This window comes from Phallusia mammillata, chromosome 5 (assembly GCF_965637545.1).
Source record: "Phallusia mammillata chromosome 5, kaPhaMamm4.hap1.1, whole genome shotgun sequence".
NCBI classification, from domain to species: Eukaryota; Metazoa; Chordata; class Ascidiacea; order Phlebobranchia; family Ascidiidae; genus Phallusia; species Phallusia mammillata.
Window position 1 is genome coordinate 1,511,137 of NC_137256.1, and position 27,382 is coordinate 1,538,518.

Consider the following 27,382-nt stretch of genomic DNA (forward strand, 5'->3'; position numbering starts at 1 on the left):
CATCGAGATGTCCGACCTTTAGATATCAGAGACAGATTCAAATTTTTCACGATACACAAAACATACCGAAATTGCTTAAAAGCAAATGACACAACAATGGTTTTCATAACCTACCCATGCGCTACACATTAAACAGCGAACAAAACCTGGGGACAAGATTCTAATTCTCCTCATTCTGATTCATGCAAATTCTTAAACTCATCAGGCAATACTATTCTGCTGAATCATTATTTAAACAATACAAATACGTCACAAATGACATCAGCATTTTATGTCGTTAACCGTGACAAGGCAGAAGTAGCGCCGTAAAGTTTATTAATACAACACATGTAGTTATAGCATGAGGAACTGTGTTTGAAATTGGACAAAAACAAAATAGAATTGACCGATAAATCGGTTTTAACAACTCTGTCATAATAAAACTTACTGGAAATTTTTAGCTCCCACATTGAAAAAAAATTCGGCGAAAATTCTGTAGAAGGCTTGCTTTAGTAATCAAGTTATAGAGCTCTTCTGGCAAATGTATTTTTATACATGGATGTATTTTTTCCTTTGCCCTGATAAAGGCGACCTGTATAGGACTTCGAAACGTCGGAATAAAAATACATTTGCCCGAAGAGCTCTATAAGGTTGATATTATGTCTGGCAGCAATAGCCTATATAATGCTTTAGTAATAATAAACACTCAACAAAATTCATTTGCAGATTCTGTACTTGCCAATAGACTGCAATTAAACGGTGTGAAACAGGCGGTTAATTCTACACCTACACTAGACAAATTAGATCAATAAATCGATTTCTGAAATCTATCCGAATAAAATCGCAGATTCCTACTATCAAGTTCAATTTCGTCTCCCACGCGTCTGACAAAGTGGAGGCATCAACGTGCCTTCTGCAAAGTGCATAGTTGCTTGTTTTAAACCTATGATCAAAATTTCGGTCGCACCAACGCTGACCTGAGCCCGAAGGTAAAATCTGCCGGAATTCAGTCACGTAACAAGGTTAGTAGGCAAACTGCATCAGCCACAAGCCGCCATGAATCACTCGCCGAAAAAATTATCAGCTAACAAAACTGCATAACTTCATGGTAGTAAGGTATCGGAAGCAAAATTTCATTGATACGTGGCCAAAGGATTTAGTGGTAATTATACCTGGGACACAAGATCAGTTTAGGCAGCAAAATATTTCATTTGAAGCAAACTTCAATATTAAAAGATTCAGTGCCTACCTAAAACTCAACACATGTGCAATGAGGAAAAACAAGCAAAAGTAACAAAGAATGCGAATCCGATCATTGCTTTTGTAATATAAGAATCATTCAATATAAATTCATTTGCAGATTCTGTAGTGACATGAATAGTTTAAGCTGACAGTAGTTCAAAAACATTTAGACTATTTAAAATTTTCTGACCCTTTTCAGGCACCAGTTAAGAAATCTTTTTCATCTAACAAAGAATTTTGGAATTTATATAATTAATACGGAAAATTACGCTGACCAGATTCCAAGCGGCATGAAATAGAACCTGAGTGGAGAAAGCGAAATTAGGCCTAATGTTGAACAAGATGGAATTACGTCACAAAAGTAGCCGCAATTACGCCTGTTTTGTCTAAACTGGCCAGAGCCCGAACTAATTTACAAATCTGTATAACAGAACTGAAACATGTAACGTCAGTGAAAAATTCCTCATGAAAACCTACGTTGAACTCATTGAAATGACCACATAATTCACGATAAAACTTTGAGTGGGCTCTTAAACGCACACACAATTGACATCTATGCAACCAAGCGAACTGCAGGGCTGAACATACCAGCGTTTGCCAAAAAACTTCGGAACAAATCCTTTTTTGGCCTTCTAACAACGGTAGCAATTGTTTGCGCCAACTTATTTGCAAGACGACACGATTGCAATGCAAGTTTTATGTAACAGGGATATTTTGGTTTAATGCTGGTCTTGGTTTTATCTACCAACAAAACAAAGCCAACTTGAAGTTCAAGATATGCCACTGGTTAAACTAGTGACACACAACAGCAAAAGTACTTAACCTTGATGGTTTAGTTGCAAATTTTTAAATAAAAAAACTTGCACAATATAGATCAAATTGCAAGTCTTTGTTTTTCTCAAGAAGAGCAAACATTACAAGTCTGACCAAACAGGAAAAAACGCCTTCAAGGACGTGCTGCAATTGGGAAGAAATTTTCTAAATAGTGTTATATGGCTCGTTGATTGGTGGATGAAGACTACACTTTGCATTGTATAGATTGATTTAAGTTCATAGGAAACATGAAGTCATTCCTCCTTAAGATTTTGAGGTAAGTTAACAGCATCAGTATGTAATGATAAAAAAATAGATTCTATTCAGGCGAAATATAAATATCGCAAAATCGTAAGGTGGAATGACTGATTTTTTTCCATGAACTGTAATCAATAAACATTTAAGGTTCATTAGTCTTTATTCACCAAGCAACGAGCTGAGAGATTCTAGTTTAAAGTGTGAAGCACAAGTGGCGTAACACGGAGGTTTTGTCAGCCAAGCTCGCCTTACATCAAACAACGTGAAACACCAAAACCAGGCCTTAATCAATCAGGGCCTACAAGACAGCTAACCCACATTCCACTAATAACAATCTACAAGCAATTTTTTGAGGATTAAGAAAAGGTCATAGTAACCTTTTATGAGCGAGCGGCAACAAATCAAGGTTGTTCGCATGCAGCCTTAAGCTATGTGTGGTGAAGGAACATTCGCTGCTTAAACCGACACGAGCACGCGTTTCAACCAGAAAGCAGCAATTTGCCAATCGTTTTGCCACAAAATGTGATTTTATTTTGCAAATGTGGCTGCGAACGGTTTCGAACAAGGTCAGAAGAAGTTAATTCAAACGTTACGGTTTCACGTTTTCACACAGACAAATGTCTACCACACACAACTGGCCTTCAAAGTTCACTGAACGTTGTGACTATAAGCAGACCTGTGAAATAAACGTGATTTCATTCATAAATTCAAACCGCAGTACAAGCTAAACCTGTATTCGCTGGACAGTTTATTTCGACTTCTATTATCAGGTTTGGCAAACCAGTGTATCACATGTCAATAGAGATTTGGCAAACGAGTAAAGATGCCACGAAAAAAACGCGGAATGCAGTTTACGAAACAAAAACAACACTTGTAAAAAAAAAGAAAAAAAAAGTACAAAATTCATTTACTAGAAGTACGAAAAAGGAACTTTACATACACAGAGAAACACTGATGTTTGAAAAGAATAGAAATCACAACCAAAGGAAACAGGCGCTCCATCTATAAGAAACAATCTCCATCTGTTCTGCTCATTGACTGGTGAAGTTATAGTTGAAGATGTTTAAATATCTCCGAATTCCGCATAAAACTGCTAATTGATACCAGATGAACCCAATCATGATTTCGTGACGCACGTACCAAATGTTTTGATGAAAGGGTCACTGCGTTGTCATTGAAAAGCCGATCAGAATGGCTCAAGTTACGCGTGGAACGTATATTGTAAAATGCAATGACACTAATCTAACGTAAGTCTTGTGCAAACTGAACAAAGGAGGTCCAGGTGAGGTTCGAACCCATAACCACTCGATTACCTCTCGTTGTGCTGGTTTTCTCAATCCACATACATTTGGCAAAACCTCCAACATAAACCTCCTTACAAGGGATTCGAACCTGCAAACTCTTGCTTAACCCTGGTTGTGCGAGCATCACATGTAAGTTGGGTTGTCAATATTAACCCCAGGTAGATCCCCCTGTGAGACCCCACTGCCACTAGCAAACACTTCGTCATCGCCGGGGTGGGGGAGATTAGAGCTTGGACCGACCGGAAGTGCGCTTCCGGGTTGGATTGTGTAATTGTCATACGTCATATAACCGGGGTTGGCGTATGACGACAAACTTGATCTATCGTCCCCACTCAACCGGGGGTTACCCTCATGACCCACAGTAAGCCCCTCAAACCGGGAGTTACCCTCGTGACCCACCATAAGCCCAGGAAAACCCCCGCCGCCCCCGGAGTCGTTTTTATCAACCACCAATTGAAATTTGACATCCAAATTTTGCGCCTCCCCGCTTGACTGATAAAAGTTTTGCCGCGGAGGGTCCATAGAGAGCGGCGGACGCGCGATGAATTTCATTGTGGAACCGTTTGGGCTTTCAACGTCACTCGATAGGACGCTGTACAACCGACTCCGCTGCGTAAGCCCACTGCCGGTAAAAACACCAGACTCTGATAAACCGCTAGCGGTCGGCAAAGAGTCGTTAAGCAGAGGTAACTGTGTGTCACTTTGTGGGGAAACAGGACTTTCAGTATTCGTGTTTGTTTCGTTTTCAACTGCTTCGTCTTCGTCGTATTTCATCGCTGCAAGTCTGTCAGTTGCCACATCGTCCGTTAACACGTTGGTCTGTAAAAAAAATGTTGGACGTTATGCTCGGTAAGGTAAGCTATAAAACGTAAAACAACTAAAAGTTCAAGCAGTAACTGCGACAAGGCGAGTAACTTTGAACGGGAACATGCATAACATGACCTTCTGTTCCGACGTTTCAACATCCTACTCAAGTCGGCTTCTTTAGGGTAAACAAGCATCTATGCACACTTTTTATGTTTGTCGCCTTATTTCTCTATATAATTGCTCATGTCATGTTGCTTTAATAACTTTAAATCAGACATGGCTTTTCAGACTGCAGGTCTAAACAAACTGGAATACAATAGCCTGGTAATACTATAGCCTATACTGTCGATATTTTGTGAACAGCTGCACTGATGAAACTGTGCTGCAGCTTACTTAATAGTAACTCGTATAGATTATTCCGCTAAAGTGGGGAATAATAAAGTAAAGATTTGGATGGACCAGTCACATTCGAACTTACCAAGTATTGAACCACGTGGTCTTGCTGATGATGTTTGGAGTTACAATATTTCTTGTAATAAGGTCGGAGTTTCATGACAAGTATAAGTACACCAACAATAAGAAGCACGCCAACGATTCCACATATGGCGGCGATTACTGAAAGTTTATCGGTCTTGCAATGGCTTGGTGGGCTGCAACAAAATAATACAGTTGTAAATGTGATGTTACGGAAGTTTGTGTTGCTAACAACACAATTTACTATGGGGACTAGGCAACAATTTTTACAGACAAGACCAGGGTGGTAAGCGGCCCTATAGTAGCCCCAAACTCGTCACTATATTTAAAGCCCTAATTGGCACGAAAGTACAATTTTCCGAGTCGTTCAATTTGATTAAAATTTCTTCATGAAAATCTACGAAAGGCAAAACTGCACGCATCTTAAAGCGCAAACACATTCGTGCCAAAAAGCCTTTTTGAAATTATGGCTCTATTGTAACAGAAGACTTTTGGCAAATTTAGCCTCGTGCTATGTCCAAGCTAGAAAAATATAAATTTTATCAACAGATCAACAAGCGGGGTTCAAATATTTGGTGTAAGTTTGTTTTGGTGCGTAAAAAAGCTCAAAATATATAATTCTGAAACAGCTATGGTGTCTAACAACTTAGTTAACTTACTCGAAGTCAACGCGTCGGAGATCGCCAAAAGGGACAACTCGGTGGTAGATGAACAAATTTAAAGAGAAAACGTTGGACGCTGGGCACCAATTGTCTGTACCTACGCAACGACCACCGTCTGTGAAAAGAATAAAACTATTAGAAAAACATTCTGTAACAAATTCACTACTAAGAAACACAGAGATAAAAAGTATAACAGGATCACGTTGTGGTGCATTTTGTTTACGTCTACGTCTGTTAAAAATTATCAATAAAAAATGCGTTTTTTTTTTAGTTTAAAGCCGAAGAAAGTTCCATGTTATCATTTAAACTTTGTCCATTTTTTTACTTGAAGTAGACAAGCATAAAAAGTTGTGGAATTGATTTACCTTGGTTTATTTACAGACTACTCAAATGCACAGGTGGTAAAAACTCTAAAGTGTCATCGGGGCAGCAGATAACAAAACATAAACTGTTTTGGCTAGAGTAGCTATTTAACGTCACACTAACACCCATAAGTAAGCTCACCTTCGTAAAGAGCGTGGAATGTATTCTCGCAAAATCTTCCAGACGAAGATTCCGACATTGTGCAGTGAAACATTGTGAACTCGCATTGTGCAGTAAAGGTGGCATGACCGGGTGCCATGCATGTCACAGGACCAAGTTGGCGGTCAAGAGAACATTTGTAATTCTTCGCTACGATGTCACCCGCGTCCATTGGTGCATGGAAGGTGCAGTACATGACCCAAATATTTCGCATGTCCTGCGATACGTTCATGCGAGCCCGCTTCTCCAGGCAAAGTACCTGACTGAAGTCACGATTGTCACATTCAACGTGGTCAAGTGGTAGTGGCTTCTGGCAGTAGCCAACTGACACGTTCTTGGCAGGTGTGGCTGGCACCGCATGACCAGTGGGAATTGAAGAACTGTCTGCAATTGGCACATAATCTGAAATTGTGGCATTCAAAACTTGTTTTGACAATATTACTATTCCTGTTGTTCCTGTTTCTATTCCTGAAGTTTCAGATTGTATTCCAGTAGTTTCGGTTTGTGTTGTTGGATGGTCACTGACAGTAGCAGCAGTCGTGCCAGATGTCATGTTGGCAGTCAAAGCCATTCCAATGCAGTAACAAACCACAGCAATAATCATCCAGTTTTCATTCATATTTGGATCTCTTAAGACTACCAGCAAACTTTAGCAATACATGTTCACGTCGCCTTTAGTTGCAAATAAGAATAGGTCAGTTGTATGTTCGACAAAACGGAATACAAACAACACAATTCATATATTTTAGTTCTGCGTATTGTTGCATCCAAACACTGCACCTTTTTGGCACAAACCATCAACTATTATTCTACACCGCAATACGTTACATAAAACAAAACACCAAGCGAAAACGTGTCTAACCTAGTTAAACCTAGTTAATGTACAACAATACTCAAGTCTGGTAATATTACTCCGCTTGATAACAATAACACGATTTTGTCCCATGCCTTTCACCTTCTACGCTGAAACCACCGCACATACTACCTGTTTTTATACCCAACGTATTTTCCCCATCGAGTACAAGGAAATTGACATTAAGAACCAACAAAGCAATTCATTCAAAAATACCACAAAACAGGTATTTACTATGGGTTTGTGTTAAAGACCAAATCGACATCATTGGCTACCCCCTTCTCAGGAATGTTAAAAGAGTTCTAAGATTCTTTCTTTTTTTGTAGAGATTAATGCGCAGAAAAGTTTATCAGCTTTCGTTTGTCAACAACAACCCATGTCAGTTTGAGACAAACAAATCCACAACCGTTGACATGAAAATCAACTTACACATTAGATACGTGAATCACTAATGCAATTTTGAAACCGCTCGAAAACAAAGACCAGGAATTATTGATTTCTTGTCGGATATCGAGAAAATGAAGAGCAAAGCACATTGCTGGGTTGTTGTTCAAGCACCAGAAAAACGATCAAGTAAGCAAAACCAGTGAATTTGTGTCAAGAAAACGTTGGTTTTTCTTAAAAATTGGTAGACTTGAACAGGTTTTTTTTAAGGTTTGGTTTGGGTGAACGCTAAGTAGTTTTAAGAGACCGCAAGTGTTTCATTTAAATACCAAAAAATAGCCATATTTGCTTAAACGAATTATTTGTTAGGCTACTGGCAAATTTTGGGAAACCGCTGGAGAAATCAAAACACTGGACTTGAATATACCAACCAATGCGTCCATCTTTTGTCACAAGCTGCGCTGATTTGACCTTAAAGGTCGACTGGTGTGCACTTTCTGCAGCTTACTTATCATCTACAGCAGTGGTTCTCAAACCTATATGGATCGCGTACCACCTGACAACTTTTTCTATCGCTGCGTACCACCTAAAGTCCTAAATCCTGTTTGAATGGATAGACCAAGAAATGGGCCCATTTCTCAACCTGGCTAGCATATTTAGCAATTTCAAAGAATGTCCAAATACGATTTTTGCCCAAACCAGGGCTGATCAGTTGGGTCAATTGAGTTGCAATTTTAGATCGGACTTAAATTAGGTACAGCAGAAAGCTACTTGCGTACCACCTAAAAAGTTCCTGCGTACCACTAGTGGTACGCGTACCACAGTTTGAGAACCACTGATCTACACTCTACAGACTTGAATACGGAACAACATTCAACGATTGGCTCAAATAATATAAGCAAATAACCGATCAAATTTAACACGTGCAAACTATACGACAATATAATGACTATATAGTTCCAATGTGCTACATTTAACATAGCAAAGTATAAAAACATTTAGATAATACCGAGAAAACGTTGTTTTACAGTTTTACAAACGTGTTTGTTCGAATTTAAACGATGCAAATTATTATAAATCGAAAATTCCAGTTAGAACGCATGAACTGAAACTTGTGAGCAAACGCTTTCCAAAGACAAGCAATACACAGCAGTGCTTTGGTCTGTTTCTAACATGACACAACGTAACGACCTCAAAACGTGATAAGCAACTTGTGGCGTGAGGTAAACGCGTGCTTAATGACAGGCCGCTGTCACAAGCGAGATCACAACTAATTACGCTGAAGATTGATGAAACTTGCATTAGTTTGATTACTGCATCCAGATACAACCGCGTAACTTGCAACTTTGTTTACAACCGCAGTATGAAATACAAAACGTCTTTACAACTAACTTCAGAAATCCTCTTAGGAATACTAAAAACGAAAGCAAAAGGTTGAGCAGCAGAAAGTTTGTAGTCAAAGCATTGTTTGCAAACGTAGATTAGTGCACAATAACTTTTTTGCAATACACGACACAAAAACTTAATTAAGAACAAAACAGTCATAACGGTACATAAAACGTTTTAGTTGTACAAACGTTTCGTCAAAACTTATTGTACTTAACAGCGTAAAAGGTTTACAAAACTCTCAGGTCATATGCTAGTTTAACGCCATTGCTGTTATACGTTTCATTCATTGCTTTTGCATCGATGGCGTCCACAACAATTGTCGAGGCGTTAACATGCCTTGTAACAACAAAATCACGTATATGGCAACCACGAGGCTTTTACAAATTACCAAAAACACAAAGACCCAATTACAAAATTGTCAATCCTATTTGCCAAGCTAAAACATTTTTACCAAAAACTGCCTTTCTAGCACTTTCCTAGACTTTATAGTGGAAACCAAAAATCGACAAATTCTAGGAAACCTTATCGACACTCTAGGAACTGCACTTAGGGAATCTGTTAAGAGGAACGGTCCTTGCTAGGTGAGTGACAGTTGTTTACCACAGCAGCGGTAAAATACAGTTGGTTTCCCTGAAAACTATCAACTCAAATATTTGGACCGAATACACATGAAAACGAACACAGTCAGTTGACTTTTTGTCCTGTTTTACGAGTTACTCATGATACAGTAAAAACGGAAGCCCTTTGCAAAGCGTACCAGTGATTATACCTAACTGTTGGTTAGCAGTTGTCTAGAGTACTTTTTAGGCATTACGGGTTGATTTAACAGACATTACAAAAGAGTTTTCAGTACCAAATACAGTATTTCGATATTTTTTACCGGCTGAGCCTCAACGACAAATAATCTTGCCACGGCATTATTAAACAACATTCAGTAAAACTTTTATGTCTAAAATATTTGAGAAGCAATGAGCACTTTTAATCTATTTTTCTATTGAACTACAAGACATCAACGCAACCACACCACATTGATCAACTCGGTAAAGGTTGTAACAAGTTGTTTATTGAAAACTTTAACAAATAGTCATAAGATTGTTAAATGTATTTTTTGGTAGTTAGGTTTTTGAGAGTGGTTTACAAATGTTGGATTTCCAACGCAAAATATAAACAGTGGTTGTTTGTTTGTTGAAAAGTCGCCACATCATTGTACCAACTCCATGAGCTAGTAGAAGTCTTCGTGACTTTACTTTAAAGGAACAACCAGGGTGACATCAACGCTAGGACGAAATCCTGGTCATAAGACGAAATGACATGACGCACTCCGGCTAGTAGAGCTTACTTGCTTAAATCAGGATGTTTGAAGCGGTAGTTTTGATAAGGGTTTAAAGCAAACGTAAGCAAAATATTTGATTGCAATCAATTGAACTACCGTTTTGATCTTAAAATCAACAAACAGTCAACAAAAACATCGCTGTTTGTTTCTGCTGGAAAAGGTGTGTTAACTAAGTAGCAAGTCTTCGCACACGTCAAATATTCAAAATCGATGAACCCAATATCGACACTGACATAAAACACACATTAATAACCTAAACTTGAAACATAACCTGAACTAACCTAAAACTATAGGCCAACCACACAACGCAGCCCAAGCTAAAAGTACAAAAACACCATGAAAGTAAATATAGCGAAGAAAATAATTCGAAATTGCCAAGCCCCAAATGCACAGCGTCCGGCAACAATGACACGCCTTATGAATAAATCATTACCCAGCATAAGCACTGAATAACAGAAACAGATAAACAAGGGTGATGTGGTCGCATGCCGTACTGCTACAAAATTCCGCATGGATAAAAACAGCAAAAACGAATCCTGGCGTTGGTGTAACATGACATATGATACCGATGGCGGTTTGTCGTTTTTGCATGTCAGCGGGCAGATGGCTTTATCCGCTCACTATTTAACGATGCGAATAGATGAACAACGTGAACAAGGTGCACGTTTAATCACCTGTACTATTTGCAAACAAATAATGCAGCAAAGCAGCTGTTAACTAAAAACTTGGCTCCAAATTTCAATGCTACAACTGCATTGTATACACTTTATAGCGCTATTCGTGCCATTTTGAAACTTCGAAATTATTTTTTTGTGTGTGATCATTTAGTGGTCATCTGTAACATAACACGGACGCAATAATACGCACCACTTAGCAGACAGTCTAAACGGCAGCATGTTTTTTTCAGCGAACATCATGAGAGCAAAATAGTGGACAAGCAGACACGCGGAACATTTGACTACGCAGCAAAGAAAACAACTTTACAAGCCTTAAACATTTCGCCAACCAGGTTGCATATTTGGTAAATGTTTGAACTTGGTAAAAATTTGGTGTCAAGTTACAAAAAAATACTTGTTTTGTTCCGTAACTTTGTAATTTTGCTGAGGTTTCGTCGAGCACAACATAACGTCATTTCGACAAAACCTTTACAAATAAAAACACTTCTAGTGCTAAAACCAGTAAATGTAACTGATGTATATTTAAAGCAATGCAACTTCTAGAAAGAAAACCAACTAACAAGGTAGAAAGTAAAACCCTTTTCAGAAAGGGAGCGAATGTTGTGAAACTGAAAAACTTTCAATAGCCCAAGCTTAAAGACAATTATATTGAAACAAGTTTGCATGTAGGACACATATGCTCACCTTATTTACCTACAACCAAACTGCCCATGCTATACTGTCAATAGACTTGAAAGAACAAAAAATACCGCATCAAAAACAGAAACTAATATATCTGTTACTATCTGTCGCAGAAGATTTAGTAGTAGTGGTTGAGACCCAAACGCATTACATCGTAGCACGAGCACTTCATAGCGCCGCCAGCTAGTTCGCAAACGAACCCGCACATAAACACACTAACCGCCTCACCAGCAGCAGCAGCAAGCCACAGCGAGTGCTAGACACGTTTTTTATACTTTTTCTTTGCTCGTTATTTGTTCCCCTGCCAGCACTGCTGTTTTTTGGCCACTGCGGCAGCACGTGACGACTGAAACACTTTAATGGATTCGAAATCTAATTGCTCCAGTGCTTTGTACATGCTGGCCGCAATGGCTGGCCAAATTCGAGTGTCAAATTACTGGAATGGGAATCTTGAGCTTCTATCTGGGTTGCGTTTTTGAGGTAGAAAACTGCGGTTGGGAAATTTTGTGGCGAGGTTATAACTGGTCAAAAAACTAGAAGGATACAATTGGTCAAATACAGAAGGGTAAAATTGGTCAAAAAAACTGGAACGTTACAATTGGTCAAACATAGAAGGTTACAATTGGTCAAATTAATTTGGTTGAGAAAGAGTGGGCAAAATTCGCAGAATTCATTCAACCCTCAGCAGTCATAGAGTCTAGTGTAATAGTGTAACAAAACCCAACTCAAATCAATACGTAACCAGTGCTTCTGCATTTTTGCAGACGAATTCATTTGAAGCCCAACAGTCACTACATTTTTGGCGCAAAATTAGCATAAACTGGGCTGACAAATTTGTCAAAACACCTGGTAGAGCGCAGCACATCACATCTGCATGTTTGTGTGCAATGTACACAACATTCACTTGTCTATTAGCGAGAAAGGGAAAATCTGAGAACCTGGCTTGCCAATTACGTCATCACCTACGTCACAGGACGTAGTAGTAGCCCTTATCGATAATTTTTCACTGGTACAAGATCTAAGCAAACTCTGAATGTCGCAAGATATTGTCTAGGACCCGTAGACAACACACCGAAACAGGAAGACTTAACGTGTTGGCTCGCACAAATAACAGGTAAGCAGAAATCACTGGAGGCATAGAGGACACTGGCGTAGAGTACGGGGGTGCGGGGGTGCCGCGCACCCCCGGCCTTGACCTTTGTATAACGTCAAAATCGCATCCTTTTTCAAGTTACGTCGGTTTTAGAACGTGTTTCCAGCTAAACAAATGCGCCCGCACTCATGCCAACAGACGTCGGTCGAAACGTAACAATTGTAATTGTTTCGCAATAAACGGGTATTTTAATGCAACATAAACATGACATAGACACTAACGTTTTAGTATTATTTGTGGCAATAACTTTCTGCAATAAAAAATAACTGGGAAATAGTTAAAAATAAATTGATTCCTAAGCGTGTTTAATGTCCGTTTGCAAAGCACTGCAACGGTCTAAACTTGATCCAAGGTGACCTAAGTTTAGGCGTCAGTAATACATAGTCAGTATATTTAAAACGTGAATTGCTTTTACTTTTATTTTCCGCCGTAACTAAATCGTTACAAAATTGCTGATTCGGCAAATCGTCCTTTCGTTCCATCAGACTTGTCAGACGCACAGCAAACGTTCCGATCGAACACAAACAAATAGTGTCAAGTGACTATTTGCAAATTAATTTTATAGAAACTACAGGCTAAAGCACGTAAAAGGTGGTATTTGGTCCTATACCCGTACAAATACTGCACATGGCATAGGCATCGGCGTCAATTATCAAAAGTCGCACCCCCGGTATTTTTTAAAACTCTATGCCTATGATAGAGGAGGTACCTAATCATCCATCAAACAAGACGCGTTGCAAGACAACATGTGGTTTTTCTAGTAGACCTGTCAAGCAGATGATCGTTACGTCACAATGTGGTGAACTGTTACGCCACATATATCAACACTTAAAACTGTCTACTTTGTTTACAATTGCGTGCAGCGCTAATCACAGAAAACTGACAAAAAATTTTTTGAAGCAACTAAATTTTTTCCACAGTTTTTCTTTTGGAAATGCAACTGAATTAAAACTTTCTACAAGCCCTAAATCTTTTAGACATTAGTTAGTGAAAAACATGAATCAAAAACAAAAACAGGAAAAGCATCCAAAAATTTTATATTTTCAATGCAGTAATTCGCGAGTAAGTCAAACTTTTAGACACCAGACTGACAAAGTTGAATAACATCAGCAAAACACTTTAAACTTGAGACTAGTTTATCTCCTCACTTCCCCTGATAATTCAGAGAACCACGTGCATGACACCTGGCGCTAACATCGATAAAACCGTGACCTTGTGATTGAAATCAAAACTGCAAAGTTCAAGAAGAAATAACTTTACTCTGATGTGACTTTTTGACATCAGCCAGCCGTGTAACTTGCTACACCACAACAAGCACATGTGACGTGAGGAAACACACAAGTTCGTCAGTTCCATGTTGCGGGCACACGAACCCGACCACAGCACCACCGACCACCAGGTGCGTGCAAGAGTCAGTGGAGCGAGAAAACGAAGTTTCAAAACAAGCAACATGTTTTGGTCCCGGAAACTAATTACTCGTTTGTTGGCAAATAATGATAAGAAAGTGCACGCGTTTGCGATCGTTCGAAGTTAGCGTTGACTAGTGGCTTTGACTCATATACTGCTGTAAAGCGGAAATAAAAAAACGTTGAATTAGACAACTTCAGTAAGAAATCGGTGACAAATATTGACTCTTGAACAAAGACAAGCATTTCGGCAAGTCTAGGGCGTTAATTTCGCAAATTCTTTGAAAGTTACGTCTCTCTGGACAATGTTTGACCGAGTTTCGACACCCTTACAACGGCTACAAACATTTTTCAAGTTTGACTTTCAATCTACAGACCAACTGACGAAATTCAACCCCAAAAAAACATTGCCATGTAGTCAACATCACGCAGAAAATTTCGTCTTACAAATGACTTTAAAGTCACTATATTATTTAATCAACCAGCTAAACTTGGCATGTTGCACGAACTAGCAAATACAGCAACACATAACTGCGAGCAATTTATAAACAAACACATTAGCTGGACCAGTTGATTGTACCATGATTTATAAACCGCACAGTTTAAGCGAAGTACAAGGAAAGCTATAACATCCGGAGACATTGCTTGCAACACGCTTTTGCAAAACTGTAAAATTTTTGCAAGACACACTTTTTGATACGACCTTAATAAACAGTTGTTCAAAAGCTTTATCCTGCTTTGTATGCAACTGACTTTGTTTAACAAGAAAGAAGGTAGTTGAAGGTAATACCATAACGTTTTCAACAATAAGTTTTTGCTAAAAAAACATGTCACACTTCAAAACAAAGCAAGTATTTTGAAGCAAATTGCAGACTGGGCTAGTTTGGTCATGTTTAGCCAGTATAGACTGCACGACCTGCGACATCCTTTGCGTTGTTCTGACTATACAGAGTGATTAATGGCTTCACCAAGCACGTCTTACCTTGTCTTTGATACCACAAAGTTTAACCTGAACCTCGTTATAAGCTTTATATCTTCAGTTTGGAGTACTTGCTGTAAATATCTGCCCTAAGCTAACAAAGCAAAAGCCTTTTTTCTGACTGGGCACTACTGTTTGCTGAGCAAAGTTCTTTAGTCAACAGCAGACCAGTTCACTTACCGTAGCCTTGCAACACAGGAAATGATTTCTTCTTTACTTCCAGCTTTGGCGGGAAGCCTTTTTAGACCCCATGTTTTACGCAGAATAACCAACAGTGCAACACAGGGTTAAACTAATTACGACAAAATCACCGCATAAGTAAAGTCACCGCATAATTAACCACACAAATTAAGGTTCGAATGGATAATTTTGCTAAAAACTTTATGTTTTTGGTGTAATAACCCAAACACAAATTAATAAACATTGTTAAAATTAAAAAAGGCCTAAACTTTAAATAAAAAGTTTAAGGTAATAACAGATACAAATCTTAAGTGTATTTTTACCAAGTAACAACAAGACCAAAATAAACAAAATAGAACAATCTTTCTTCGCATCATTTAAAAAAATTATACATAAAATTTATCAAATAACACAACAAAATACTTTTAGTAAATTGGTTCGACTTTAACCTAGCTGTTTGTAAGTAATAGAAACAATAACATCGCCTATAAGTCTAGTCAATAGACAAGCACACAAACAAGCAACATCAATAAATCCTTACTTGATGTCCGCTTGTCAGGATCCTCCATTGCTTCATCCTCACTTTCCTCAGCCACTGCATCTGGTGGAATGTCTGAAAATAAACATAAATGGTTGTGAGTCTATTTGAATAAGGAATTAGTGGTGATAAAAGTTATATGAAATGTATATTGTGTGTACAGTGTGTGCACTACTTGATTGTGTGTGGTTTTATATTTTATATTCTCTGTACAAGGTCAGGTTAGGGTATTCGATTGTGTATTTCAGTGTAGCAATCCTCCTACAATGGAAGTACAAGAAAAGCATTTAAACAAAGAAGTTTGACAACTTATAGTTAAATATAAGTACAGATAGATATCCAAAAGGTACAAGGTATATAAATAACTACTTCACATTACACCTCCTTGAAATTAATTTATCTTCCCAATCTTGGTACAGCCCTTTTTCAAAAGTAAAACAAACTTACATATTAACACTATGTTTTATGGAATTTTTGTACATGTTTGTTTTGCCACATTAATTTTTATCTTTTGGCCCCAAAAACAGATAAGGAAGTGAAAGGCAGTTTTATTATGTCTACCTTGATAATCCATGATCATATTAATTACAAAAAAATTATTTGCCAGCTAGTATTTCAAACAAATGCAAAGCATTATCATTTTGCTCATGTGCACAAAACATAAAGAAAAAATATGTTTCAACATTTTTGAAATTAAAATTTTGTAATTTATGTTCATCATGATTCTCTATAATACCAGCAACTATTAAAATGGGTTTCTGTCACTTAATATTTTAAACAAAAACAATACATTACCATTTTTGCTCTTGCACACAATGGAATTAATTAAAGCGTTGTTTGTTTAATTTCCAACTCACCAGCCATTTGAACACCAGGAGCATGTGGTAGCATCCTCAGATTCTCGAACAAACGTTGTCGGATCTTGTGGAGATATTCGGTTGTGTTCTGGTTGGACATGTTGCTTGGACTAATATGCAGCTGAAAAACATCGTGACCAAATATATTAAAGACAACCTTATCCCTTATATATATGACATCACCTTTTACCTCAAACCAGTATATTAAAGTATTTTTAATGTTCAGTGCCACAAATACGTAGCACTGAAATAGATGCCTAAATATTTTGGCCATAAATGTCCAACTTTATATTAACAAGATGTCAAAAGTTTGAAAAAAATGTAAATTTACCTTAAAATCAGGACCAAAGTATTCAAAGTAATCGTTGTATGGAAGTTCTGTAAATTAAAAAATACATAAGTGACACATGAAATACTTTCACGGCAGATTTATTAAAATCAAGAATTAGGAATTAAGACTTTGTTGGATATATATCATATTTTATTCTTGAGTACACAATGCATGGCTCGAAATATTCTCAGTCTAAAAAATCCAAGCAAATATCTTTGTATGAAAACAAAACAACATTTCGACAATTAGAAAAAAGGGTAAGTAAGTTCTCTGTTGTGCATTAGGAATGAATTAGAACGATTTCTATTGATTTTATTTCACCTGACAATGACAACAGCAATTGTCGAAACATTGTAATGTTTCTAGTGATGGGACGGGTACCCGGTACTCGGTACTCAGTATCGATGGTATCGAACAATTTCAGTGGTATCGATACTCGTACTCGGTATCGAAATATTTTGTCTCAGTTTTTGATACCAACATGCGAGTACCGAAGGCCAATTTACACCATAAGAATACGGGCAACTTTATGCCAATATTTGCTTCGGACAGCGCAAAATTTGAAAAAGGTTCCGCCAGTTTACGTATATCTTTTTCTCTATCACTTGGAGATTACATTTTTCGGCATGTGTGTGTGTGCACGCCTGTACCCCGACCATGGCAGAAAAATTAGCCAGTGATGTACAACTAAGTACAACACTACACTTAAGTACTCGGTAATCGTACTCGATACTCGGTATCGAAGGTACATACATGTGGTACTCGTACTCGGTATCGGTACTCGCTTCAAAACCTGGTATCATCCCATCACTAAATGTTTCATACACATATACTTTTTTTTGCTGAGAATGTTTTATTCCAACTAACCATTTGGAATTTCTTGTCCTAGAGCCACTGCAGTTTCATAAGTCCAACATCGTGCAACATTACGAATTGTGTAACCACCTCCTCCAAGCATTAGCACAGGAATGTTGAATTTCTTCACATATTCAAGACATTTGGCATGCCCTAAAAATGATAAGATGTTATAATTGTGAAACTTTAAGCAGCGTAAATGCCATTGATACTAAAATGTTGTTTTCCGATGTTACAATGTTTGTGACCAATAATTTTTTACACAACTTTATAAATAAGAAATTCAGAAGAGTCAACTAAACTTATTTGATTATATTCTCTGTTTTATTGCAAATTCCATAAAGAAAAGTTTCCTATTTTCTATTTAAATATTTCTGATGGTACATGAAAATTTTAATTCCTGCGTAATATTCTCAACAGCAGATCAGGTTAAAATTACAACCAAACCATTTTTTTCTTTCCTATCTTTTCCACATTTATTGTCAGATGGTTTTTTACCTTTAACAGTTAGATTGAAACAACCCAGTCTGTCTCCAGTGAGTGAATCAGCTCCACATTGCAGCACAACTGCACTGGGTTGGTAATACTCCATCACCTAAACAACATCAAAATTATATTTACAATATGAAGTAATCAGAATCATGGGACATTCACTCGCACGTCAACACAATGAACATAAAGACTGATGATCTCCGATTATCTATTGGTGGTGATATAAAAACTAGGGATGGGCCAAAACTGAAGATGTTCTGTTGGGTCGAGCACCGAGCATCTCAAGTTAATGTACGCTCGGTGCATGGTGATGTCACAAACATTCCCAATTCCACGCTAGTATTGTAGCTTCCCACGGTCCCTTCTGTCACAGCAATGTATTAAGTTGTACAGACCCCAGAACGTTGAACATTTACTTTGTTCCTGGATACCCTTTTAAACACTAGTTTCGTATGTTAGTAGGGCATGAATCTGCCAATTTACAGCTCGGGTCAGTTTGTGCGACTGCTCGGCCAAGTACCGAGCACCAAAAACGACCATGCTCGTCACCGAGTACTCGGGTTCTGGCTCAGCTCAGCCCATCCCTACTGCTAAGGTTATGTTTGTGGGATATGACAGTTTCTTTTAAATTAACTCCCATTCTAATATTGCAAGAAAAAGGCATTCTTAATACATATGTATACCTTAGTGATAACAGGTTGGAAGATTTGTTCGTAACATTCATCGTCCATTCCATCTCTGAGAGGAAAGTTGAGCGCATAATATTTGCCCTTGCCTGCTCCAATGTCCTGCAATGCAAATATACAGGATAAAGCAAATTAAAAAAATTCACCCAATTCCATTGAAAATTTCTTGCCAAGGTTAAGCACAATATTGCTTTTGTCCAAAACAGTTTGCAAAAAGGTTTCAATTTAAACGAAAAACAAGAAACACTGTATGGGTGAGCCGCTGAGCCAACCAATTTCAAACTTAGAAAGGACTAACTTCAGATAAGTAACACGTTTATGTGCGAAAACAAAGAAAAACGGTGAGAGCCCCATAACCAAGCAGGAAATCATTCCTTGTGTCTATTGTTATGCACACAAGGTTTCAGGTTCAGATGTTTAAAGGGGGAAACTTTTGAAGGGAAAAAAAGTTGTGACAATATGGAAAGTGACAAATTGTGCTCAGACAACAGATTCAACACATACTGGTTAAAACTTACACGGAGGTCTCCTGTTCCAGGGAAATATTCCCCATATTTGTGAAACGAGACGGTCATAACTCGATCAGTCGTGTAGAAAGCTTCTTCCACCCCGTCGCCATGGTGAATGTCGATGTCGATGTAAAGCACACGCTGGTGATATCTACATGTGAATAAAGAACATATGATTGCCATTTTTCTGGCTTGACTTGTGTAGTGAAAACGATCATTGCAGGCGTTAATAGAGAAATATTTGCTGTCTTGGGAAAGTTATCAATCGATTTTAAGTGCGATTCTAACCTATTACCAAAACTGGATCATAGAATAACACAAGTGCCACCAAATATAAAAAAATTGAAACACAGATTGTACATTATTGGAAGTACATATTACCTAGTGTAGGGGAAACTTTAATTCAACACTTATAGTAATTAACATGATGGGGTAAATTTTAAATAATTTCCTTGCAAACACAAAAGACCTAAGACACATGTTGGGGGTAACCTTAAAATGGATTAGATTTTAAACAATTTTTTAAAAAAAAAAAGACTTGAAAATAAATGGATTAGATTTTTTGAAAATAAAAGATGAAAAAGATTCAATAAAAAAAAAGAAAAAAACAGATAATACAACTTTTTACCCCATGCTTTTACACAAACTGACCAAGTCAATTTAAGGTGAAGTACATATTCCGAAGGTTTAATTAACTGAATTTGCTGCTTTTGAAAGTGTTTCAATAGTTAGCACGCAACTTTGTTGGGAAAAATATTGGTTGAAAGTTATTTTTGTTGGAAAAAAATCCTTCAGCTCAGCCTACTTACTTGAGCAATTCGAGAATGGAGAGTACGATATCATTCACATAACAGAAACCAGATGCCTCGGACTTCTTTGCATGATGGAGTCCACCAGCCCAGTTAATAGCGATGTCAGTTTGTTGCTTGTTAATCTTTACTGCACCAGCTAAAGGCAATTGAATAGATTCATTACTTTAAGAATGAAAAAAACTTTTAAGGTTTAAACGGTTTATGTTTATCAATTTTTGATTCCGATTTATACACCTTGCTATTATAAGAAGTGCAACTTTCAAACCCAGCTCTTCAAGTCTTGGAGTATGAGAAAACTTGACTTAAAAAAAATAAAAAAAAGATTTTATTATTAAACCCTGACCCAGATTTAAACTACATGTACTGTAAGTAATGAAACTTCCAAATCTAGTTATCTATGGGTCTGTAACCGATTACTTAAGGATTGAGAAAAATTGGGGGGAAAAGCTGGCCATTTACAAAGATTGTTTTTTTAACCAAATTTGAATCCTATTTAAACTCCTTGTATTATAATGAGTGCAACTTCCAAATCCAGCTCCCTATGGGTTTGTAACCCTTTCAAAAAGTTGAAATGAAACTTACCGACAGAACCTCCTGCAGACAGTTGGCAGAATTCATAAAGTCCGTCGAACACAGGACAATCCTCTCCAACATTAACTAGAAATAAATCAAACAAATTAAATTAATGAACAAACAAATGTGTTTTTGCATAAGCATGTCTCATACGCCAGGGTATAAGGCAGCAATATCAAGCACAATGTTAGACATTTTACATTTTTTTATTTTAAAATGGAAAATTTGTTTTCATGAATATATTCTTGACAATTATTTTTCATTCTACTAAAATTCTCTATGACAATTTCCTACTTTATGACACAAGCATGAAACATATTTTCAGGTTAAAATTTGTTACCATTTTGTCCAGAACAAAAACAAAAAAGTCTGATTTAAATACAAAAAATCATTACATTTAACTTCAACTAGATTTCATATGTTAACAAAAGGGTTAGTAGAAATTAACAAACCAAACCTACATCTTTGCATTTGTTTGGTATATTCTGACATGTTATCTGGACGAATGCTGCGAAGGAATTTGATGTAATCGTCACTGTGGTATTTTGACATTTCATCAGCAATGCATTTATGTGGGCGCTGAAAAATGAAATCAAAGTTTTCAAATATTTTTAACAAATGCATTTGATGGAAGAGGTTTTGATTTATGTTTTTTATCTATGTTTAGTCTGCAGTAAACCCAAACTTTAGACCAGGGGTGAGCAACAGGCGGCCCACAGCCACAATCCGGCCTGCCAAACTATTTTGTGTGGCCCTCATGAACACACTGATTCACAGAAAAAATGCAAATCTTCTGGGGAATTCAGCAAAATGTTCCACTAGTTTTTGGTAAATCTCCTAAGTTGCTATGCTATATGTAACAAGTATAATCTAAATCAGTGTTTTCTCAACGGTGGGCCATACTGCAGTTTGCATGTACTTCCGAATGTGACGTAATAATTCCCTTTGTCTAGTAACAATTATTTTGTTGTGTAAGCAAGTGTTGCGCAAACCTCTGTACGTTTCAGAAAAAAAATGTATTTATGCTTTATACGAATTTTAAATTTATTGTGTACACATAAAAATTGTATAGCTCTCGCTTGATGTCTGAAATTGGTTATATGGCCCACCGACGAAAAAGGTTGTACTACCCATGCTTCAGACCCTATGGTTTTTGGTGAATGGAAAAATTTATAAGATTTTGAAATCACAATTTGTTTGTGAATGAAAAGAACACTTCTGTTCGGAAGATATATTGTGTTAGGGAAGAAACTGAATTTACAGACAGTGCAGATTGTTTCAATCTAAGCATAAATCTAGTTACATTAAAACAAGTGAAATATGTGTGAAAAAAAAAAACTTCTAATGAGTATTTTTCAGCCTGTGAGAGATCTTTCCTTTTTTAAAAGAACCCACCAAATGGAATCGAACCAGTTTAAACCTTGGCACAATGTGTTATTAACTATTTTGAAACCCAAACCATGAATAAAGTTTTCTCTATTGTAAATTTTTCGCAGCAGGTTTTGTAATTTCAAGCCACTAGGTGGCACTACAAGTTACAAGTGACAAAATTACATTATATTTCACGAAGAAAAACTGTGATGATCTAAAATAATAACAAGGATGCACTTCAAATTTTTGAGCTAAAATTAAACATTGTCAAGTGAAAAAAAATGTGAAAGAGGGCCAAATATTTCTTAAAAAGTAAATTGTGGTTCCCATAAAATTAACTACAGATAAAATGTGCCTGGTGCAATTAATTACTGTAATTTTCACATAAAGAAAGCATAATAGCCAAAACTATAGTGTGATAATTAAAGAGTATTAATTTGTCGTAAAATAACAATTGTTCTGGCGTCATAAAATTATTTAGCAGAGTTGTTCCTTACATATATTTCCATCTTCCTGTAGAGGCCATAGTTCAGGAGCAGATTGTGGGTCATACGAATGCGGTGAGGTTTCATTGGATGTCCCTGGCCATAATAGTTGTTTCCAATATCAGCTGGAAACAAAACAAAAAAGGTCATGCAAACCGTAATATTCACTTAATAGTATATTATAAAATGCATTTCATCTACAGCATACAGGCTAATGAAACGATTTATCACAAAAAATGTGGATTTCTGTTCGAAAATTGTCGGAGAAAAATTTGGTTGCGGACGACCGCACGTGTACCCGTACTTTTCTTTTGCAAGCGTTACACTAAACACAGTTGAAACAATTTACTTACAGTCATAGTAGTAGCAAACTTTGCGATTTCCACCTGGATTGGTCAACGCCATGGCTACAAAACTTCAATAACAAATAAAAATGAGATGAATTTCCTAAATTTTTCGGAAGTTGGCAGCGAAAAATTTCCGAATGGACTCAAGAGAGATTCAACTGGGACGCTCTCCACAAATTCGCTACAGCGATTTGCGGAAGCAGATTTGTCGTCGGTAAAAATGAAAATAAAAAGTTAAACTAGAAGTATTTTCTCAATAATTTCGAAGATGTTTAGTTTTGGTAAATAAATCTTACTTCATTTCATTACAAATTCATCCAGTAGGTCAGTATAGACTTGTCAAATATTTTTGTAAAAGGTAAAAAAAAATGCCAATGGGTTTATCGTTGTATTGAAATTATAATCACAAAATACTAAAAAATTCACCTATAAGCCGAATTGTTCTGACATTATAGCAGAAAGTCGAAACAAAAATTCATAGTTTTGCTTTTGATGAAAATCACGGACGTAAATCAGGGGATTTCCCTTCTGCTTGCTTTGTGTTTTCGTTGGAAATTGTTTGATTTGATGTGAATCAGAAAATGGTTTGTTTTCCGAAAAAATATGACTTTTTGGAGTCTTGATCTTTGTGTTTCAGACGTGCAATGACGCAAATGGTAATTTAGAATGCAAAAATGAGCTGACAACAATATTTTGTGGATACAATTGTGTTTAACTGGGAAACTTGGTGGCAGGAAAAATGCTCTTCCTTGTCTATTTCTTGGTCTCCATTTTAATTTTCTGGCTTCTTGTCAGGTATTCGAATGTTCACGCTATGCTGAAATTAGACATAACCATCACACAACATGTTTTCATGCAGGTTTTCCATTTGGCAAGTGGCCAAACTGGTGAAATCGAAGTTTAATGTGGATGTGGCCATAAAATCTATCGGTTTATTTTCAGCCAACGAGATTACCATTCGAGTTAACCAGCTTCAAACCATTGTAAGAATCATGTGATTATGTTAGAGCTATGTTGGTCTGATATCATAATTATTTATTTATTCTTTCAGGAAATTGACAAAGTCACATTGCGACTCAAGTTATTTGACAGAGATGCAAGGTAATATAAATTGCTTATGTGCTGGATGTTTTTTCAAATATCATTCTGTGATAGTATTTCATGCAAAGCTACATGGTATAAGCTTACAGGTTTATGGGAAATTCATACTGTCTTAGTGGACTAGTAAATAAACAGGCATTCCCATCTACATGATGCATTATAGCACAAGCTACAGGAGGCATTTGAGGTCTTTTTTGAAGATTGATCTTTAGTTAAACTTGATTATATATTTTCAAAGTTGTACCTCATTCTACGTTTTACAGCATGTCATTTCATTTACAATCAACACACTGACTAAGAGCTTTCTATCAAGATATTGACAATGTGTTTTATTTGTTTCCAGACACCTGGTCACATTTCATATCCGGGAATTACGAGTTAGAGCGGAAACAAATAAACAAAACTTGTCCCCAACCTTGATACAAAATCCGTCTAACCTTGCTAATGTAAAAACCCACAAACGATCCCCATCATTTGCTACAAAGCGAGTGGCTCTACTAAACTTTGTGCAAAGATTTTTTAAAGTAAGTTGAATGCAAAGTTTCAAAAATTTTTAAATTTTTTTATTAGAGATCACCTTTAAGAATGTTGGCAAATTTTTGGCACATTTTTTGTTGTGTACCAAAATATACAAAAACAGGATTAGTGATATATTTTTAAGCAGTAAATGTTGCTTTGCTAATGAAATCTTCTTGCAAATAAAGCTCATTGTTTTCGCGATTTCTTTAAAGTGATAAATACCAGAGGTAAACCTTAAACGTTTCCCTCTAGTGCAGGGGTTCTTAACCTGGGGTGCACGCACCCCCAAGGGGTGCGAGAACTGTTCCTAGGGGGTGCGGGGATGCTGAATCATTAAGGTTGGTTAGGTCTATTCTATTTAGGCAATTACAGAAGGGGGAGCGAAAATTGGTTAGTGATTTGAAAGGGGGTGCGAAAATTGGTCGTTGATTTTAAAGGGGTGCAGCAAGGAAAAAAGGTTAAGAACCACTGCTCTAGTGTTTAATAATCTGTGTTTTAACTTTTAGCATTGAATAATGTTTATCTGCAACTGGTCATGAGGTATTACACATTGCAAAAACTAAGTATAACGGCTCCGGTAAACAGAAACCGCTGCTCTAAACCCGGTGATCAATCAAAAAAAGATAAATAAAAGGTTTCGGTTCTCATGCAGATGAATTACTAGGCATAGACTGAAAATTTATGGTAATTTTCATAATACAGTATTATTATGTGATTATCAACAAATAAGTTTGTAGATTTAAGTCTTTGCACAAGACAGAATTAACAAAAATAAATGCAACCCAAAACAGTTTTCCTCATTGTGTTAAAATGGAAAATAGTTACTAAAGTCTTTTTTGCTTGTTATTTTTCAGTATGCATCATTAAACATCGACGTACTCAATCTCATGTTACTGAACGCTCTGGTGCCGGATTCTTTGGTTCATCTCAACCTCAACAAGATCAGACTTGCATCAGAAAACACTGTCCCAGATAAAGATCTTACAACTGATTGTGCAATAGTCGGAAGTCTCAGCATTGCTAGTGTTGATGGAAAAGTACTAAAAAGTCCCAAAGAGGTAATGCTGAGTTCAGTTGAGTCTGCATAGGAAATGCATAGCAACTCTGCTTTGTCAAGCTTTTATTGATGCCTGTATGTGCAATAAAAACAGATATAATTTAAATTTCCGTTTTTTTTCTTGCATACAGAATATAATAAAGTTAACAATTATTTTATCATACTGTACCATGCTCAGTGAAATTCCTTACAAATCCTGTCTTGAAAATCGCTAGATTTTTTTGCTTTTAACTTACTTTTGTAATTTCATTCTGATACAACTAATTACAAAAGTTGTACAATACTATACTGTTGAAATAAACCTTCCTTTCAGGCATCTGAGGTGACTTCGTGCATCGCTGAAATCTCCACAGCTTTGGAACTCGTTATTTCGGCCGAACAACTTTTTCCAACTTTCACCTTGGCATCTGTTGACGCAGAGTTTGCTCGTTTACAAGTTGAACTGCATGAGGGCGCTCTTATACCTGGTATTCTTTTTCCCAAGTTGAAAATCAAACCACCAGTACAAGATGAAAATATTATTGGCAACAAATTTCTCGGTAGGTACAACATTTTTGTGTATGTTCAACTTTATTGCATTTGTATTTTTTTGGAATAAAATGTTAGCAAACTTTGACCAAGTTCACAGGGAGCCTATACATACAAATACATACTGCAAATAAGTGAGTAAAAACTAAATCAAACTTCTCACAGCAAAATACCCATAAACCAAATAAATTGTCGTAAAAAACTCATGCTGTAACTCCTGATACATTAGGCACTGATGATGACAGAAACAATTGCTATAAAACTCAATTTCTACACACCAGCTTCCTGGTAGTTTTGTATTAATCTAGCTACTTTTAAATTGCCAAACTTAAATGATTTAACAAATATACAACAAATCATGATAATTTTTTAACACAAACAGCCATTAAGTTATGTGTTTTAATACCAACATTATAAAATAAATCATAATAATCTTGTTTCAACCAGGTTTGATCTACACCTATGTATCGAAAGTAGTGGATGAACTGCCAAACTCAACATGTGTAACTGTGAAAAACTTTGGTTTGGCTTTCTTCGGCGATGAAACAATGGGAGAAACAACAAGAGGAGCTCATGTCGTGGCAAATAAAGTCGCACTTCGCCAGTTCAAAGACGCTTCAAATCTTGTTGCTGTCAAGTTTGGAAACAACAGCTTGGGAAATTTTAACCTTCCCTGTGGTAAATGCATGTCTGTTGGCAAGTCATGTATTTCTTGGCAAAAAAAAAATATGCATTAACCCACCAACCAATAGTGTTTTGTTCAATTTGAGATGACATTGTGCATGTGACATAATAATGTCAGTTTTTTTATAAATATAAACAACTAAAATGTTCAGTTTGAGAATTTATTTAATACCTTTTCCAAATAAAAGTGGACAAAACACCGTAGAAGCTTTTTGATAACTTAAGAATAAGTTTGTTGTACTTGCTTTTGTAAAAGCTCACCTGTATATCAAAAACTCTTTTTTGTTTCTTGTAAACTAGTTGAACCAGCTATGCTTGCAAGCTTAACATGACAATTAGTTGTTAAATGAAACCAATTTGTCAACATACCTTTTCTTGTAAGAATGTTCTAACCGGAAAATAACTTTTTACTTAATATTATGCACAAAAAATGAATTTATGCTGAGTTTGCTGTTTAATTAATGTTTTTTTGACCTTTTTTATCTGTAGCATCTCACACTTTACTTTATGATTTCTATGATACTATCTCTTATATTTTTAA

General features: G+C 36.7%; 3 protein-coding genes and 1 long non-coding RNA gene across 5 annotated transcripts in view; 1 reads left to right on the forward strand and 3 right to left on the reverse strand.

The window, feature by feature from the left end:
* LOC145227777 (histone deacetylase 1-like) overlaps positions 1-23,123 on the reverse strand; it is a 50,055-nt gene extending 26,932 nt beyond the window's left edge. Inside the window, exons 1-12 of the mRNA XM_080092684.1 lie at positions 22,959-23,123; positions 22,618-22,730; positions 21,211-21,328; positions 20,759-20,833; positions 20,174-20,312; positions 19,374-19,515; positions 18,853-18,957; positions 18,176-18,272; positions 17,690-17,830; positions 16,823-16,869; positions 16,492-16,612; positions 15,638-15,709 (exon numbers count right to left, since the gene is read on the reverse strand). Coding sequence (XP_079948810.1) covers positions 15,638-15,709; positions 16,492-16,612; positions 16,823-16,869; positions 17,690-17,830; positions 18,176-18,272; positions 18,853-18,957; positions 19,374-19,515; positions 20,174-20,312; positions 20,759-20,833; positions 21,211-21,328; positions 22,618-22,730; positions 22,959-23,010 — 1,222 coding nt within the window. The 5' untranslated portion in view covers positions 23,011-23,123. The remainder of the gene's footprint in view (positions 1-15,637; positions 15,710-16,491; positions 16,613-16,822; positions 16,870-17,689; positions 17,831-18,175; positions 18,273-18,852; positions 18,958-19,373; positions 19,516-20,173; positions 20,313-20,758; positions 20,834-21,210; positions 21,329-22,617; positions 22,731-22,958) is intronic.
* LOC145227779 (uncharacterized) lies at positions 3,023-10,425 on the reverse strand. The gene is made up of 4 exons (XM_080092685.1): positions 6,044-10,425; positions 5,537-5,654; positions 4,882-5,053; positions 3,023-4,415 (listed from the first exon to the last, which is right to left on the reverse strand). Exons 1-4 carry the CDS (start codon positions 6,678-6,680, stop codon positions 3,720-3,722), a joined length of 1,623 nt encoding a protein of 540 aa, XP_079948811.1. The 5' UTR covers positions 6,681-10,425; the 3' UTR covers positions 3,023-3,719.
* A 448-nt stretch (positions 23,124-23,571) lies between the features above and the next one.
* LOC145227742 (bridge-like lipid transfer protein family member 2) overlaps positions 23,572-27,382 on the forward strand; it is a 33,149-nt gene continuing 29,338 nt past the window's right edge. For both annotated transcript variants that reach the window (XM_080092652.1, XM_080092653.1), the window contains exons 1-7: positions 23,572-23,747; positions 23,812-23,935; positions 24,004-24,053; positions 24,397-24,577; positions 25,427-25,630; positions 25,943-26,168; positions 26,605-26,835. In XM_080092652.1, coding sequence (XP_079948778.1) covers positions 23,692-23,747; positions 23,812-23,935; positions 24,004-24,053; positions 24,397-24,577; positions 25,427-25,630; positions 25,943-26,168; positions 26,605-26,835 — 1,072 coding nt within the window. In that variant the 5' untranslated portion in view covers positions 23,572-23,691. The remainder of the gene's footprint in view (positions 23,748-23,811; positions 23,936-24,003; positions 24,054-24,396; positions 24,578-25,426; positions 25,631-25,942; positions 26,169-26,604; positions 26,836-27,382) is intronic.
* Positions 24,368-27,381, reverse strand: LOC145227744 (uncharacterized). The gene is made up of 2 exons (XR_013859961.1): positions 27,103-27,381; positions 24,368-26,868 (listed from the first exon to the last, which is right to left on the reverse strand). It is a non-coding gene; the product is annotated as an uncharacterized LOC145227744 (long non-coding RNA).

Coding starts and splice junctions, on each gene's coding strand:
- LOC145227779 (XM_080092685.1), bottom strand. CDS start 6,680: ATGAATGAAAACTGGATGATTATTGCTGTGGTTTGTTACTGCATTGGA. Junction 5,655..6,043: donor ATTCCACGCTCTTTACGAAG/GTGAGCTTACTT, acceptor TTCTTTTCACAG/ACGGTGGTCGTTGCGTAGGT. Junction 5,054..5,536: donor CTCCGACGCGTTGACTTCGA/GTAAGTTAACTA, acceptor ATTTTGTTGCAG/CCCACCAAGCCATTGCAAGA.